The sequence below is a fragment of the Cherax quadricarinatus genome, chromosome 60 (genome assembly GCF_038502225.1).
Source record: "Cherax quadricarinatus isolate ZL_2023a chromosome 60, ASM3850222v1, whole genome shotgun sequence".
Taxonomy (NCBI): domain Eukaryota; kingdom Metazoa; phylum Arthropoda; class Malacostraca; order Decapoda; family Parastacidae; genus Cherax; species Cherax quadricarinatus.
In genome coordinates, this window is record NC_091351.1 from 4,705,568 (window position 1) to 4,724,792 (window position 19,225).

Here is a 19,225-nt window from a genome sequence, read left to right on the forward strand (position 1 = left end):
CATCTCCTTTCCTCTGTTTTTCCCAGTCATTCTTTCCCACATCGCCCTTTCCTAAATAGTAACGTCGCAGTGATGCAGGTGGTAGAGTTCTCAGGTGTACAGTCTGAATAATAATCTCGAATAATAAGTGATCATAAACACCTATGTGATATGAGATAAAGTTATGCCTTTTTATACTCCCTTCTCTGATTCTGCCAGTCATTCTAAGCTAGTAAACCTTCTGGCAACCTTCGCAATGATGCCACATCTGGAACCCTTAACAATGACGCAACATCTGGAACCTTTCACTATGACGCAACATCTGGAACCCCTTAAAAATGAAGCAATCTAGAAATCTTCAAAATTATGCCACATTTAGGATCAGCATTCTAACACTGGAAGTCATATTCTGCCTTTTCCAATGTTTTTGTTATTCACTCGATATCTGTCAGCACTACATCATCACGCCTCCAACACTAGTCCTATGGCCTCCTCTCCCAACATGACAGGAAAAAAGCTTTCGTTCCCGCTATGTAACTATCAATATATCGTACAATATATCCAAATTTCGCTAAAAAAAAAAACACTTCATATTCCTCCTCCACCTCCTCACTGGCCCCATTTTCCCATCCAGCTCCCATACAGCTGGAGCAGCGTCCTTGGAGAGTTATTTATACGCCGTATAAATACTCGCCTTGGCTTAACGAGATGTGTGAGTCTGCAGTCTCTTTAGGTAGCTGAGATTCTCTTGGCATCTGCGAGAAGCGAGTGGTGTCTTTGGATCGGCAAGGAGCTAGTGGAGTCTTGTGATCTGCAAAGAACTAGTAATCTTGGGATCTGCAAGGAGGTAGTGGGGTCTTAGGATCTGCAAGGAGCTAGTGGGGTCTTAGGATCTGCAAGGAACTAGTAGTGCTGTGTTAGCATTAAAGCTGCGGTTGCTAGAAAGTGCTTTTGACGACGATGTTAAAACTTGTCTTCTTTGGTAAGATGACATGACTACTTCTGTAAGGATGAATTAATAATGTACAGATCATAGCAGTAATTTCTTTCCTTAAGACATTAACATGGTTGTCATCATAGAATCAATAACATAACTTTAAATCGAAGATGATGGTAGATTTGTTACTCAAAAATAAAGATTTGTTGTATGTAGAATTTTATGGCCAAGTCTTTTCTTCATGTTTCGACATATTTATTACACGTTTCAATGCATGCACTAGTTATAAAATATGTATAACCCTCTAACTGTCCTGTTTTATGTGTGTTGTGGCAGTGGTGGTGGTGGCGGCAGGTGTCATGACCGCCCCTAAGGTCCGAGAGCAGGAGCCACCCAGAGCTACAGTCGACGATGTCCGCTTCCTCCTCTGGACCAAGTAAGACTGTCTTTGCTGGAAAAAAAAAAAACAGAGAGAGCATCTCGCAAGAAACTTTAATTTGTACATTGCTTCGATATGTGTAGAAGTTTTTCTGGCTATGAGTGGAACACTGCCCCTAAAACTATCTGCCCTGCAGAGTAGCTCTCCTTCACTGTTCTCTGCAGTTCATTATTTACATCATAAACTGTCTCTTTTCAGCCATGTTTTGGGGGAAGAGCTGGAGTACTTGGTTGATCATTAGATTTTAGGTCGCATGTTTTGTGTTATAATGTTGGTAGAAATTACCGACAATATGTTATATTAATATAGTATTATGTGTGTGTGTGTGTGTGTGTGTGTGTGTGTGTGTGTGTGTGTGTGTGTGTGTGTGTGTGTGTGTGTGTGTGTGTGTGTGTGTGTGTGTGTGTGTGTGTGTATGTGTGGGTGTGTGTGTAATTTAAGTTTGCGTGTTTGTTGTACAATTGCGTGTGCGTGCAATCACGGCAACTGTTGATGGTTGGTAGGCAAATTTCCCACAAGTCGAATAATACAAAAACGCAGCAAAGCCTCTATTATACAAGCTTTTTCCAAACTGAGCGAAACGTTCTGTTATCAAGGCTTGCTGTCCTATTAGCGTCATTGTGAAAACGTTGAATGAATTTTTAGTACCAGTACTCAGTAAGATTTTAAAATTCTACTCTGGAGGATTAAGTAGAGAGAATGTTTACAAGTGACTCTCACTTAGTAGAGGAAACCTTGCAAGACATTCTGATCCTTCCTGAACTATTGTCGATTACCAACTGAGAAACAACAGAGAATACCAAATAACAGGTCGGGAGTTAGGATGAAGAAGATTGTGGTGGTGGTGGTGGTAGTGTTGGTAGTGGTGGTTGTGGTGGTAGTAGTAGTACTACTACTGCTAGTAGTGGTAGTAGTAATAGTAGCTTTAGTGGTAGTAGTAGTAGTAGTAGTAATAGTAAAATCAATAGCAACAGTAGTAGTAGTACTTATGGTACCACCAGTGAAGGAAGTAGCAACAAGATAGCTAAAGTAATAATAGTAATGGTTGCACTAGTGGTAGAAAAAAATAGAAAAAGAGTTTAGTGAAAGATGAATAAGAAGAAAAATGGTGATAACAATGGTACAGGATATCCTAAAAAAGTATTGTAACTCTCTCCAATACCTTCATATATAAACAGACTCATAAGAACATAAGAACGAAGGAACACTGCAGAAGGCCTACTCGCCCATACGAGGCAGGTCCAAGTCTCCTACCGGCTTAAGCCAATGCACCCAACCTAGTCACGTCAGGTCACATTGACTTAAGGGAGGAACACGGCAACCGACCTGTTAGCACAAGCTATCAGGTCCAACTCACACCCACCCACATCCACTCATGTATTTATCCAACATATTTTTAAAGCTACACAACGTTCTGGCCTCTATAACTGTACTCGGGAGTTTGTTCCACTCATCCACAACTCTATTACCAAACCAGTACTTTCCTATATCCTTCCTGAATCTGAATTTTTCCAACTTAAAACCATTGCTGCGAGTCCTGTCTAGGCTAGATATTTTCAGCACACTATTTACATCCCCTTTATTTATTCCTGTCTTCCATTTATACACCTCAATCATATCCCCCCTAATTCTACGTCTTTCTAGAGAGTGAAGATTCAGGGCCCTTAGTCTATCCTCATAGGGAAGGTTTCTGATACATGGGATCAACTTTGTCATCCTCCTTTGTACATTTTCCAGAGAATTTATATCCATTCTGTAATACGGTGACCAAAACTGTGCAGCATAATCTAAATGAGGCCTAACCAAGGATGTATAGAGTTGAAGAACAACCTGAGGACTCCTATTATTTATGCTTCTTGATATGAAGCCAAGGATTCTATTAGCTTTATTGCGAACACTTATGCACTGTTGTCTTGGTTTCAGATTACTGCTAACCAGAACTCCTAAATCTTTTTCGCAATCCGTAATATTAAGATCTACATTATTTAGTTTATATGTGGCATGGTTATTGTCCTGTCCAACATTTAGAACTTTGCATTTGTCTATATTAAACTGCATCTGCCACTTCTCCGACCACTGCATCAGTATATTCAAATCTTCCTGGAGTGCTCGAATGTCCTCGTCAGAATGAATTCGACGGCCTATTTTGGTGTCATCGGTAAACTTGCCGATGTCGCTCTTTATGCCCTCATCTATGTCGTTTATGTAGATTGTGAACAGCAGGGGGCCCAACACTGACCCCTGTGGAACACCGCTCGTGACGCTTCCCCACTCTGATTTCTCCCCATTTATGCAAACTCTCTGCTGCCTATTTGTCAACCATGCCTCTATTCAGGAAAAAATTTCTCCTCCTATTCCATGTGCTTTAATTTTCCTCAACAGTCTCTGATGTGGGACCCTGTCAAAAGCCTTACTGAAGTCCATATACACAATATCATATTCATTACCATGATCTACCTCCTCAAATACCTTAGTGAAAAAAGTTAATAAATTCGTAAGGCAGGAACGCCCCTTTGTAAAACCATGCTGAGATTCGTTGATTAATTTATGCTTTTCAAGGTGGCTACGAACTGCCTCGGCAATTATTGATTCCATAAATTTTCCCACTATGGAGGTTAGGCTTATTGGTCTATAGTTCGAAGCTAAGGACCTGTCACCTGTTTTGAAAATAGGTATCACATTTGCCATTTTCCACTTATCTGGCACTATGCCAGTTTGTAGTGATATGTTGAAAAGATTAGCCAAAGGTGTGCTAAGCTCCTCTTTGCATTCCTTTAGAACCCTTGCATACAGTTCATCAGGGCCTGGGGATTTGTTAGGTTTTAATTTATCTATTTGCCTAAGGACCATGTCACTTGTGACCCTAATCGTGCACAGTTTATTATCGTCCTGTTCTACATAATTTATCATTACTGGAATATCGCTGGTATCCTCCTGTGTAAAAACTGAGAGGAAGTATGTGTTAAAAATTCTACACATTTCCTTATCACTGTCAGTGAGCTGACCCGAGGAACTTTTGAGTGGGCCTATCTTGTCCCTGATCTTACTTCTGTATACCTGAAAGAATCCTTTTGGGTTAGTCTTCGATTGTCTTGCAACTTTAACCTCATAATCTCTTTTTGCTTTTCTAATTCCCTTTTTTATTTCTCTTTTTAACTGAATATATCGATTTCTTAATTGCCCCTCTCCTCTTTTGATTTGCCTATATATGCCTCTCTTTTGACCAATCAGATATTTTAATCTATTGTTCATCCATTTAGGATCATTTTTGTTTGATCTGATTTCCCTATTTGGAACATAATTTGACTGAGCAGCTAGAACTATGCCCTGGAAAGCATCATATCGGCAACCATCACCACCTACCTGACCCTTAGTCAGGTCATTCCAGTTCAACCCACCTAAGTAATTTTTCAGTCCTATGAAATCAGCCAAGCGGAAGTCAGGGACAGAGACTTGATTGCCTTTATTAGGGGAATTCCATGATATATTAAAACTGAGTGATTTGTGATCACTTTCCCCAAGCTCATCATTAACCTCAAGATTATTAATTAGTGTTTCCCTACTGGCAAGAACCAAGTCAAGGAGGTTGTTTCCCCTAGTTGGCTCTGTCACAAACTGTTTTAAAAAACAATCCTGGATCGTATCAAGAAAGTCACCTGACTCTACTTTCCATAAGCTTACCTCGAAGTTGTAACATTGTTTTTCCTCTCGTGTTTTCTCAGGAGCAACTCCGCCGACGACGGCTACTACGAGCTGGTCATCGAGGACTCTGCAAGCCTCGCCGGGTCACCGCTAAACGCTAATGATGCCACCGTTGTTATCATCCATGGCTTCTCGAATCACGGAGATGAAGACTTTATCCTGGATGCTAAGACTGGTGCGTAAAGACTGACACGGTGTTATTTCCGACAAATATAAAGATAAAGACGCAAGTTCAAGAAGCAATCTTTTATTGGGTCACCTTTTGGCTATGCGTAGAGCTTTATAAAAAAAAGAGTCACCTTATAGCTCTACGCATAGCGAAACTTCCCTATAACAACTTGTTGTGTAACTTGTGTCTTCGTTCAGTCCATCCATATAACCCCCATACAAATCTCTGGCTTTTCTCACAAACGTTTTCTACAAAATTCTAGTTTAGCTGAGGTTAGGTTAGGTTAGATTAGGTTAGGTTAGATTAAATTAGGTTAAGTTAGGTTAGGTTTGATTTGGTTATCCTCAGTCCATAAAATATAACCAGTTATACTACAACAAAAAATATAAATATATGATGAAAGCTGAAAAAGTGATGATGCATAAGATTTTGACTGTTTACTGAGCCTTCAACGGTCCCCATTTGACTGGCATTACAACAGTCAATTATTGTGTGTGATTAAGAAGACTGGTTGCTTTACTGGCATTATATACAGAGCTGTAATTGCTTTACTGGCATTATATACAGAGCTGTAATTGCTTTACTGGCATTATATACAGAGCTGTAATTGCTTTACTGGCATTATATACAGAGCTGTAATTGCTTTACTGGCATTATATACAGAGCTGTAATTGCTTTACTGGCATTATATACAGAGCTGTAATTGCTTTACTGGCATTATATACAGAGCTGTAATTGCTTTACTGGCATCTTAATCCTGACATCTTTTTCAGGTCGTTGAATTTCAAGAGACAGAAAATCAGCATCAACACATAGTGTTGACTTCGTGACTTTATTTATTTTATGCCTTTCCTATGCAACACAAACCTCTTCTGAAACAGGTAGTGCAAATGTTACAGCGGTGCATAATAAGTTCAGAAATAACCTAAAACAAAAACAAAACAAAACAAAAAAAAAAGGCACAATACCGTGACTAGAACAGAAACAAAATTCCATTTTTTTAGTTAACCATGTTAAAGAAGTAAAGAATTATTTAATAATATAGGTAAAGTCGGGATATTTGGCTACGAATCCATATAATATTTTACTGTAGAGTAAATATTTTGATGTTTTTGAGTTTTCTCTAAAGTAATTTAGAATTTCATATTCAAGTATATATTAATGCAGGATGTGAGAATACTTATTTAGTAGATTCTTCGGTTCACAACAGGACCCGGGTATGAACCCGTACGAGTGAAAATATTGGGAACGTCTCCTTACACCTGTTGCATCTGTGTCTGTACAGCCATGTAGGTACCCAGGTGTTAGACCACAGTTGTGGGTTCTTATCAAATTCAAGTTCAAATTCAAATTCAATTCAAAGTTTATTCTCTATAAGGATTACAATGTTGAATTTACAGAATTTGGTTATTGTGTGGTTTACATGTAGTTAAATAATGATTACAGAGTGTACCACTAGAACACCTAGCATGGCTAGGCATTTCGGGCAGACTTAGTTTAATTCTTTATTTTAAAATATTACAAATTATGAGGTAAGTTGGTATTATGGCTAAGTGACTAAATACTAGTTTGTGAGTTTAGCAATGTGAATGCTTTTGTTTTGGCACAGTACATAGTTTCAGTATTGGAGTATCATAGGATTCATTATTTTAAGATTGAGATTAATATTTCTGTTTATGGTCAAATGGATGAGTGAGTGTAAGTGTGAACCACCAGGTGGTATTCGTGTAGTTAGTTGATGGGGTGTATCAGGAAGATAAGATGTTTTCTAATGGTAGTTTTGAAGGTGATGAATGTGTCTGCAGTTCTAGAGTTCTCAGGTTGGGTGTTCCAGATTTTAGGGCCTTTGACATACATTGAATTTTTGTAAAGGTTTAGTCGGACACGGGGAATGTCGTCGAGATGTTTGTCTGGTGTTATGCCTGTGGGTTCTGTCACAACTATCAAGAAAGCGTTTTAGGTCAAGGTTGATATTGGAGTTTAAGGTCCTGTAGATGTAGATTGCACAGTAGTAAGTGTGGATGTACTGAACAGGGAGTAAGTTTAGATCTATGAAGAGTGGGGGGGGGGTGTTGCCAGGGATGGGATTTAGTGATTATTCTTACTGCAGCTTTTTGTTGGGTTATTATTGGCTTTAGGTGTGTTGCTGCAGTTGATCCCCAAGCACAAATAGCATAGGTGAGGTATGGATAAATAAGTGAGTGGTATAGTGTGAGAAGGGCATTTTGCGGCACGTAGTATCGTATCTTGGAGAGGATCCCAACCGTTTTGGATACTTTTTTGGTTATGTGTTGGATATGGGTGCTGAAATTCAGGTTGTTGTCAAGGTATAGGCCTAGGAATTTGCCCTCATTATGTCTGGTAATTAGAGTGTTGTCGATCTTAATGTTAATTTGTGCATCTCCTGCTCTGCTACCAAACATAATATAGTAGGTTTTGTCAGTGTTAAGCGTAAGTTTATTAGCTGTCATCCAAGTCGATATTTTGATCAGTTCCTCGTTAACAATGGTGTTGAGGGTGGCAAGATTAGGGTGAGAGATGACATAAGTCGTGTCGTCAGCAAAGAGAATGGGTTTCAGGTGTTGGGATACGTTTGGAAGATCATTGATGTATATGAGGAAGAGCAGGGGACCAAGGACACTTCCCTGCGGAACTCCAGTATCAAGTGGCCGTGTTGTTGATGCTGTGTCTTTAATGGTGACATACTGATACCTATTAGTAAGGTAAGATTTGAAATAAGCAAGCGCATGACCTCTTATACCGTAATGGTCAAGTTTGTGGAGTAGGATGTCGTGGTCTACTGTGTCAAAAGCTTCTCTTAGGTCAATAAAAATTCCTAGTGGATATTCCTTATTTTCCAATGCTGTGTAAAGCAGATCTAGCATTTTTATGATTGCATCATTAGTGCTTTTACTTTTCCTGAATCCAAATTGGCAGGGGTTGAGTATGTTTTGAGCCGTTATAAATGAATATATTCTCTTGTGCATGAGTTTCTCAAAGATTTTGGATAGCAATGGTAAGTTTGATATTGGCCTATAGTTGTTTAAGTCTGTAGGGTCACCACCTTTATGTATTGGTGTAACCCTTGCCATCTTGAGTAGTTTCGGGAAGGTGCTAGTTTCTAGTGACTTGTTAAAAAGTAATGAAATAGCATGTGAAAGGACATGGGCCGCTCGCTTGTACAGTAATGGTGGGACATGAGACAGATTCCCTGAGTTATTTTTAAGTGGCTTTATAATCTCGGTGACTTCCGAGGGCTCAGTTGGTGCAAGATAGAAGGAATTTGGGAAATTCCCATCTAGGTAGTCCCCGGCATGGGCATTGGTATGTGGGATTTTATTGCCGAGATTAGATCCTATGGTTGAGAAGAAGTCGTTTATCTTGTTAGCTGTGTCAGTGGGATGTAGTGGTGTTTCATTAGGTTTAGTTAGGACAATATTCTTGTTTTTTTTCAGTTTGTTGGTCCCTAGAATCTGAGAGAGTGTTTTCCAGGTCTTTTTTATATCTCCTCTAGTGTCTGTGAATCTACTGGAGTAGTATAGTTGTTTGGCTTTCTTTATTACTTTGGTGAGAACTGATGAATAATGTTTAAGAATATCTTTGTGTATTAAGCCCTGTCTATATTGCTTTTCATATTGGTGTTTCTTGTCAATGGATTTCAGAATGGTGCTGGTTAGCCATGGGCAACCAAGCCGTTTGTTTGTGATCTGTTTCGTTTTTATAGGACAATGTTTGTTGTATAGTCTAAGTAATTTGTTAAGAAAAATGTCTGTCCAGTCATCAATACCATTGGCCTTGGAGAATTCTGTAGGCCAGTCAACAGTCTCTAGGTCAGCTGTGAACTTCCTTATTGAAGCCTCGTCATGGAGTCTAAACGAGACTTTGTTGTATTCAAGTGGTGGTTTACTAATGTTTGTCAGGAGGAAGGTAGGGTAGTGGTCTGTAGTGCTATCTGTGATTATCCCTGATTTAAGGGGGGCTAGTATATTGGTCCATATGTGGTCTATTATGGTTGTACTTGTCTCAGTGAGCCTGGTTGGTTTAGTTATTGTTGGTATGAGAAGTGTGTTGTTCATATTGTTGATGAAATCAGTTACAGGCTGATCATCTAGTAAGCCAAGGTTGATGTTGAAGTCTCCTGGGAAAGAGGATAAAAAAAAGCAATCGAAATAACTCATATTGCTTGGCTTTCTTGGGTCATGCTGGGTAATGGTTAATAATCGAGAAAAAAAAATACAAAATACATATTATGCATTATGAGATCTACATCAGCAAGTTGGGTAAACTATCACATAAGCAGTTGTGGCCTAGACGGAGGCGAGCTGTAGTGCCATTTGAGTCTGCTGATCCTGTCATATAAACCATAGTAAATAGTTTCCATATTATAATGGAATACCTTTACTGTAAATCACTACTCTCAGTGCATTGTCATCTAACCTAAATTAGATGGTTCTAAGATTTATTTCCAGACTTTCAACTAATGACCATTGATACGTTCTTTCCCAGAGCTACTGAAGTTAGGTGCATATAACGTCCTCTCAGTAGACTGGGGAAAACTGGCAGAGGCTCCATGGTATCCTACTGCTGTCGACAATGTCCCTCTGGTGAGTACTGGCAGTGTTCCACAGGTATTCCGCCACTAGTAAGAACAGTACCGACAGTGGCTCCCTGGTGTCCTACGGCTGTCAACAATATCATGCTGATAAGCACTGATAGTGACTCGAGAAATGGTAATAACACAATCACCAACAACTCACAGAAGGGATGGAGTTGCAACCGTTCTGTGAGAAGTATTTCTAGTGGTTCCCTAGTATCCCATTCTTGTCACAAGCAATATACCTCTGTGGTTAATAATGTTAGTAGCTCAATGGTATCTCATCGATGTCACCGGTATGTATTTAAAGATTAATGGCTCTAGCAGCTCACCGCTGTCAACATTTGCACACCGGTAAATACTAGCTGTGTCCCTCTGGCATCCCACCACTGACACCAATGGCTGATTTGCGAGAATTAAGATATAGAATTGGTCCTCCTACTATTCGTATGCCATGGATATAGTAACATATAATAAAAGGGTATTTAACATGCTTCCTGTCCCAATGTATTTGCTCTACCCCTGAGTACAGTAATGTATAATAAAAAAAAAAACATAAAAACATAATGCCGACAAGCATAAGGACAGACAATTTTTTTACTGAGACAACGTTGTTTTACTCAGAGCCTTACGTTGACCCCCCTCCCCCCCTTCCCCGAAAAAAACAAATTCTACAATTTGTCCGTCTCTTCAGAGAAATAAACAGATGACAGACACCAGTACAGAAAACTCTTTACCCATGTGTAGGTGGGTGAACACACGGCCAAATTCCTGGAGTGGCTGAAGGAGTCTGCTGGACTAGACACCTCCAAGTTGCAGTTGTCAGGACATTCACTAGGCGCTCACGTTGCTGGAGCTGTGGGCCAAAACACTGCCTCCTTCACCATACCCTTCATCACAGGTACGTCTGCAGTGCCGCCCTCTGTTATTATTATTACTACTATTATTGCCATTATTGATATTATTAATATTATTATTATTATTATCATTATTATTATTATTATTATCATATTATTATTGTTATTAATTATTAATTACCTTTATATATATATATATATATATATATATATATATATATATATATATATATATATATATATATATATATATATATATATGCAATAAGATCACAGTAAACAGGTGATATATATATATATATATATATATATATATATATATATATATATATATATATATATATATGTATATATATATGTATATATATGTAAACAGGTGATATATATATATATATATATATGTGTGTGTGTGTGTGTCTGTGTGTCTGTGTGTGTGCGTGTGTGTGTGTGTGTGTGTGTGTCTGTGTGTGTCTGTGTGTGTGTCTGTGTGTGTGTCTGTGTGTGTGTCTGTGTGTGTGTCTGTGTGTGTGTGTATGCACTAACCAGTATGGTGTCCCGGGACAGGTATGGACCCCGCTGGACCGGAGTTTCATGACAAGCCAGAGTCTGGTCGTTTAGACAACACTGATGCCGACTTCGTCCAAATTATCCACACGAATGGTGGTACTATCCTGGAGGTAGGTAGACCTGGGTATTCCTATATTACTGACAGCTCCTAGGTGATTCAACGAATAACTAGGTGCTCCTACGTTATTGAACAAGCTAATGGGTGATCCTATGTGCCTTGCAGAACTTATTAGGTATTTCCAGGTGTATTCCTGAGTGGTTTAATGAAAGCACAACTGGAGGGTTTCATCAACATCTGGGGGCTTCCTCGTCAATTAGGAAACCCCTGTATGGTTAACGGTTTACGTAGGACATAGATTACCGCAGCTTCACGAAATCGTAAGAACAAGATTGCAAACAAACACAGAACGGGTGGGGTTTGAAACCATGGCAAGTGAGTCATAAAGTTCCAAATCAGTGCTGGAGTTTTACGACTCACTCGCTATTGGTTCAAACCCCACCTGTTCAGTGATTTATTATTGTAGATTCTTTACTGAAGACAATGATAATTAATTATCCTCGAAGGGAGGCCTATAAATGGTTGCCAGATTTGTTTCTTGTTTTCTTTTCTGCCTCCAACCATTCATTTCTCTTTAGCTCCTAACTCAAGAATGTGTCAGGTTTTCATTTCTTATGTACGGTAACTCGGAACAGTTTCTTGGAACGATTGGCATAAAGTATTTATTCTATGTAAAATGGAATATAAGTCAGAAAATAAAATAAAAAAGACATATTTAGGGCGTTTTTAAATTTATTGAGGATAAACATTTCTTTTTTCATTAGATTGCTCTCTCTGCGATAACAAACAAATTTCTCTTCAGTTTAGGTTTAAAACAGCGTTTTCCGATAGGAGGTTAAATTTGGATTTGGGCTGTTTATGCCCTAATTTTTCATTTTTATTTAGGTATTTTTGACAATTCTTAAATGATGGCTTAGGAATTCCTCTTCGGATTAGTTTCAGATCTTCAGTGCTAACATTTTACTGCATTACAATCCCCGGTATGAGTGGAAACATTAGACGTGTTTTAATACATCTGGAGTCCCTGCTCACCTAGCAGCAAGTAGGTATCTGGATATTAGTCGACTGACGTGAGTCGCATCCTGGGAAGTGGTAGTAGAGCTTAGATAGGGCTGAGCTTGATATGAGCTGAGGTAGGACAACAGCTCTTAGCCTGTAAAACTGATTTATGTAAAAAAAATGTGCCTCAATCTGTACTCTTCCAGTTCCGTACATTGAGGTAGAGAGAGCTAAGGTTATGTAATGCGGGGCTACCTTTCTAGATCATGCAGAGAAAGAGACATATAGTTTTCTCAGTAGCTCATGGCTGGCTGTGTAATATGCAAGCAACACATAGCAGGAGTCATTCACCAGTAAGTGTCATACATATGCAGAGATTCACTCTATGTGTACAGCGTCTATAGTGTAAGACTTGTTACTAATATTTCCTCCCTCTGGCTTCCACAGAGCTGTGTAGGCTTAGTGGACGCCATCGGCCACGTTGATTTCTATCCCAATGGAGGTGTCCACCAGCCAGGCTGTGTTGACTTAGGCGAATGGACTGACCTTCTTGAAGGTAGTGACTGGTACAACGCATCTCAGTTCCGTGTGTTAGTTACCATCTGTCAAAGCCACATGTCGATAGACACTGTTCGACCCCACGACACTTTGTCCTGCCTCAAGAGGCCACACAATGTACATGTCACCTTATCATCTGAGCCATCGATCCTGCAAACAACATGAGCCTAGCCACCTAAGCTCGTTTCATGTTGCGGGGACACTCGTGGCAATGGTATGATCAAGGATTAATTTCAGCCTCCTCCTGTTTGAATACCCGCCTCCACAAGCAGACTATATAGCAATGGAACCACGAAACAAGTGGTTTTGAATCATTTGCCACTTGTTTCGTGGTTTCATTGCTATTTAGAATGCTTGTGGAGACAGGTATTCAAACAGGAGGAAGCTGAAATTAATCCTCGAGTATACCACTGCCACAAATGTCCTCGCAACATGAAATAAGCCTAGTTCGCTAGGCTCATGTTGTTTGTAGGATCAATGGCTCAGATGGTAAGGTGACATATACACTGTGTGGCCTCTTGAAGCGGGACAATGTGCCGTGGGGTCGAATCCTCGCCTGCCGCCATATATATATATATATATATATATATATATACAAAGATATATATATATATAGACACATATATATATATTATATATATATATATATATATATATATATATATATATATATATATATATATATGTGTGTGTGTGTGTGTGTGTGTGTGTGTGTGTGTGTGTGTGTGTGTGTGTGTGTGTGTGATAAGAGAGAGATATCCCTTTCTCCAGTAATTGCCTTGAGTCATATAACAGCCACTTGGTGCAATGCATTTTCTCACTTCTGCAATGCTCCTATTTATTCGACTCGAGTTTTGGACGTATTCCGAATCTCTCAATATATAACATGCTATGAATAACTGAATAAGAGAACTATTAAATTGCTAGCATTCTCCCTCTCACCCTGAAAACTAATTTCCTGCCCAGTATGTTGATTATTAAGATGAGTGTTTATGGTGTTGTCACAGGCGGGTGCAGCCACGGTAGGTCAACCAAGTTGTGGACGGAGAGCATCAACGGGTCACCGGTGTTCAAGGCTCAGCCTTGCAGTGACTGGGAGTCCTACCTGGAAGGGCAGTGCTCCTGCGCCCCAAGCTGTGCAGAGATGGGCTTCCACGTCAGTCACAGGTAACACATGGGAAGGAAAATGGAGGGGAGGGAAGGGCAAATGAAGACTGGAAAGGGCAAGGGACACCAAGGAAAGGGATGGATAGAGGAGTAAAATGTACGGGATGAGGAAAAAGAAGTGGTAGCCAGGGAGAGTAGGGATGCTCAAGTAAGTTAGATTGTTGCCTTTTTCTTTTCCGTCAGTCAGAATGCCTCAAGAGGAAGACAAAGTATTCTTAATCAAGAAAAACTAAGTTATAGAGCGATGACGACACACTAACTCAACGCTGATTTATTGGTTGACTTGTTTGTTTAGAACCTCTGTGAAATTTTGACTACCTCCCACATGATGGATATGGGGTGACTACCTCCCACAACATGTGTAAGGGGTAACTACCTCCCACAGGTTGGGTATGGGGTAACTACCGCCCAGAGAATGAGCATGAAGTGCATAATAAAGCTATTAAAGGGACTACTGATACATTATTTACGTTTGCAGTTTGCGAGGGACTTACTTCCTGGCCACTAACAGCGACCCACCCTACGCCCAAGGCTAGATGCTACAAGAGATGACGGAACAAGTGTCTGGGGTAGGAAGCAGTGATCACCTATTGAACCCCAGTCAATTCCAAGTTAATCTAAACTATATAAACCGTCTCGCATTCATTCTCCTTCTCGATATTTATTTGTATAATCCTTACTCCCACATAATCGATATTTATACCTATGATTTTTCCATACAATTTCATCCTCGCTATCAAAATTTTTTCCAATCACTTTCCCTCTCATTCTCGTCTTCCGTTAGAATCAGTTGACGTCTCAATCACGGTTACCATAGTTACTGATGAAAAATTAGACACATGTGCGACATCTGGGTATCTTTATTTGTAGACGTTTCGCCATGCACTGGCTTTATCAATACGAATTCAAGACCATAATGGGAAAATAATAGAATTATATAAGTCCATCAGTTTTGAAGTTAGTAAAGAGCACATTAGTCTTGAAGAATATGAAGCACAGGCATGAAACTTGGTTCTTATATACTGGCATCAGGTGAAGGACGTGCAGCAGAAGGTATTGTCACTAGTAGCACGGGAAAAAAATGGTTATAACTACGACCAACGACGGGTCATCATCTAAGACCCGCGTCAGGAAACGCTTGTCTCGTTTTCTGACAAATCTTACCTAAACCTAGTAGGAGGGATTTTCCAGTGGAAGTAGGTCATACCCAAGGATTGGACCAGGAGTAGTTGTGAAAGATGTCCTCTGATCGAAGATTCCATAGTTACTCTCTCAACCACACTCACTACATTCACTACAGTCACTGCACTGACTACAGTCAATGCATTGACTACATGCACTGCACTGATAGAAGTGAAGTATAATGAGAACCTTTATTCACAACGAATGACGTTTCGCCCAAGCAATCATTAATAAAGCATCTCATTACATTGCATTTGTGTCTGTTTTTAACTAACAACTAGTTAAGAACTAGATAACTAAAGGCTGTACATATACCATCCATCCAACCTAAATAAATATTACTATTAAAGATTATGTTTATTAGCATATTAAGTAGCAGCAAAAATGTAGCTAATCTGTCAATAAAACGATGAAAAAATAAGGTATTTCTTATTGCATATATTTCCCAAATACAAAAGAACTTTTATAAACTTTTATTTTAAATATTTTGAAACCCTATATGTATTTTTCTCTTATTTTATTACAAGACATTCTTTTAATGGGGCTATTTCGATGTCGGTGGAATTTTCTTGATCCTAGGAACTGGGGCTGTCCTCCCTGTCCTTGGATCAAACCTAATTAACTCCCATTCCGAGACACTGCATGGCCGTGACGAGCTTAGCACTTAACCATAAATAATAATAATAATAATAATAATAATAATAATAATAATAATAATTATTATTATTATTATTATTATTATATTATTATTATTATTATTATTATTATTATTATTATTATTATTATTATTATTATTATTATACTACAATTAATAACAAAATTTTAATAATATTTATAATAATAATCTTAAAAATATTCAAGGAACCGGAACTACGCTCAGAAAACATACCTGGTATATTTTGTATCGTATTTTCATTAATAATACCTTGACACAACACATAAGTTATTATATAGCCTAACTCTACATTCTTCAACAAGTGGACGACTAAGCTTATAGTGTTCAAGATGGTGACCATAGAATTAGCTACATTGCATTTTTCTTATATGGATTTTAATAGTTAAAAGAGTATATTGTTTTGCTTTGTATAATTTTTTTCTTTCCTTTCGGTGCCCCAGGTTCCTATTTGTTATTGGAAAATATAAATTGTAGTGTATATTTATGAATTATGAGTATATAAATTACGAAGGGGCCATAAATTCATAATGTGTTTGGGACTCCACAAAATGTTAATGCAACCTTGTCTATAATATAACTAAGAAGGTTTGTTTTGTGGCCATCTAAGAAGGCTTCCTATGTGGATATTTGGGAAGGCTTCTATTGTGACCACCTCAGAAGGCCTCCTTTGTGACCAGTTGGGAAGGCTTTCCCTGTGTCCGCCTGAGAAAGCTTTACTTGTGTCTAGTTGGAAAAGTTTCCCATGTAGCCACCTGAGACAGCTTCCCTTGTGGCCAGTAGAGAAGACTTTTCTTGTGGCCGCCTGAGATTTCCATTGTGGCCTTCTAAAAAAGCTGCCATAAGCCTTCTAAGAAGGTTTCACTTGTAGCCACCTGGGAAGGCTTCCTGTGTTGCTACCTGAGAAGGCTTTCCTTGTGGCTAACTTAGAAGGCTTCCTTTGTGGTTACTTAAGAAGGTTTTATTTGTGATTTCCTGAGAAAGTTTATTGCTGGCTACCTGGTTAGCGCAGTTTGTTTACTAGAAAGTTTTGCAAGTTCCATATGCTATACTAATACCTACAGCTGCACGTGTAATAGAGGAACATTAGACAGCTTAGAAATGTTTGTAAATTCTAATTAAAAGGTTTTAAAGAGAAGATTTAAAGGGAGGGTTTTAGAAAGTTTAAAAGAGGTTTTTAAAAAGGTTTTAAAGAAAACGTTTTAAAGAGAAGGCTTTAATGAGAAGACTTTGCATGGTCTCTCTCTTTTCACTTGATTTGTAAGCAAATTATAAATGGTAACCTGATTATCATTAAAATTTATGTATCAGAAGGATCATAACTTTTCTCCCCTTATGAGGGTGAAGAAAACTTGTATATCCAGAATTAATTTCGACCTCGAAGATTCATTATTAATATGACTAGGTTATGCTTCAGGTTAAAATTGATTAGCTAAGAGATATTAGGCCGTAAGAAGGATGGCAAGACTGGGGAACGGAAGGATTAGGATAAGATAGATCAGTGGAAAAAGATTGTTGGTACACAGGAAGAGAGAGGCAAGGAAGGTTAGGCGGTCTTATTACTTCGGATGAGTTTGAAGGATATGGTTCCTGTCATATAGTGAGGTGTGTGGTATCCTTATTGCATATTAACTCTACAAATCAAGACTCACAGTAAGGGAAGTTTTTTTAACATATTCTTTGGAGGACGTACCTTGATACCAGAGAATAGCTATGTTGTAAGGAACTAAATTATCATCCTCTTCCTTGGATGGAACGTAACTGCTCACTATTCCCCAGGCTTTCAATAGCCCCTATGAGTGCTGACTTTCTCCATAAAAAAATAATATTATTACAGACTACATCACATAGGAGTTGTTTGAACTTTATATGGTTGAAATAATGGCAGCTTGGGAGGCTGACTTGCTTGATATAGGCGAGTACAAACAAGAAGGGTGTCTGTCTCATACTCAGCAGACGGAGGATCGAGCCTTCATCATGTCTTGCGCTGAATGACCCACATGGATTGAGTGCTTAACATGAATTATATATTTCTCCTTTACTTGCTATATACGCTATGTATACTTTCACAAACAATTAGCGTCAGAATGTGTATAATAACATTATGTATTTAACGTGGAATAGTTAACCGATTTAGAATTAGATTTTATGTGTGCTGTGTCGTATATAGTGTGGTGTGTCGTATATAGAGTGGTGTACGGTGTGGTGTGTTGTATATAGTGTGGTATACGGTGTGGTGTGTTGTATATAGTGTGGTGTACGGTGTGGTGTGTTGTATATAGTGTGGTGTACGGTGTGGTGTGTTGTATATAGAGTGGTGTACTGTGTGGGGTGTTGTATCTAGTGTGGTGTACGGTGTGGTGTGTTGTATATAGTGTAGTGTACGGTGTGGTGTGTTGTATATAGTGTGGTGTACGGTGTGGTGTGTCGTATATAGAGTGGTGTACGGTGTGGTGTGTTGTATATAGTGTGGTGTACGGTGTGGTGTGTCGCATATAGTGTGGTATACAGTGAGGTGTGTCGTCGAGGGTTGTACAGTGTATCTCTGTTAAACCCAATGACATCGTTGTGTCTAATTGGCTAAGTAACTTCTTCCCATCTTGCTTGTTCTGCCTTGTCCTACCCAGTTGTCTGTGTTCAAATCCCCTAGCTTCAATGGTTACCAAAAATGTTGGTCTTTTCCCAGAAAATATTTACCCAAAATCTGATATCCAACTTTTATCCCTCATTGCCTTCTCTCCTCCGTTAGGATAATTGTCTTACTTAAGTAAATGTGAAATTTCTCGGTACGAATTTTGTGTTCAGTTTTGTAGTAGTATTGAACTAGTGTTCTGATTCCATGTTTTGTCTTTAGAATTCGTCTCTGGCTTTTGTGCTCAAATTCCAGTTTTTCTATGTTCTCCGGTTTACATAGAATTTTTATGAATGGGGTGCCGTGGTTGGAGTGTCGTGGTTAGGATGTCGTGGTTGGGGTATCTTGGGATGGTGTGTTGTGGGTGGTGTGTTATGGATATGTTACGGATGGTGTGTTTGTGGTGTGTCGTGTGTCGTGTGGTGGATGGCGTGCAGTAGACGGAGTTCCATGGGCGGCTCCTTGTGAGCGGCGTGTCATGGGAGGCATATCGTGGACGGAGTTTCGTGAGGAGCTCGTCGTGGGCGGCGTGTCGTGTCCCTGAAACTTCACAGGTCAGTTCGTTACGCTCACGTTATCCCAGATATTTTTTTCCTCGACCAGTATCACGTTTCCTGTCATTACAATCAGAATTACGAACATAGTATATTGCTTTAGTGGATAATGTACAGCTTCCATGTGAAGTGATGCGCAGTGAAGCCTCTTACTTAAT

The 19,225-nt window shown here is 39.1% G+C and overlaps 1 protein-coding gene across 1 annotated transcript; it reads left to right on the plus strand.

Annotated features, from left to right (window-relative positions):
- The first annotated feature begins 688 nt into the window (after positions 1 to 688).
- On the plus strand, positions 689 to 15,629 carry LOC128694486 (pancreatic triacylglycerol lipase). Its single transcript, XM_053784629.2, has 9 exons — positions 689 to 961; positions 1,253 to 1,352; positions 5,078 to 5,232; positions 9,733 to 9,830; positions 10,568 to 10,721; positions 11,242 to 11,354; positions 12,749 to 12,857; positions 13,867 to 14,026; positions 14,505 to 15,629. The coding sequence occupies exons 1-9, from the start codon at positions 940 to 942 to the stop codon at positions 14,560 to 14,562; spliced, it is 969 nt and encodes a 322-aa protein (XP_053640604.2). The 5' UTR covers positions 689 to 939; the 3' UTR covers positions 14,563 to 15,629.
- Positions 15,630 to 19,225: the final 3,596 nt, after the last annotated feature.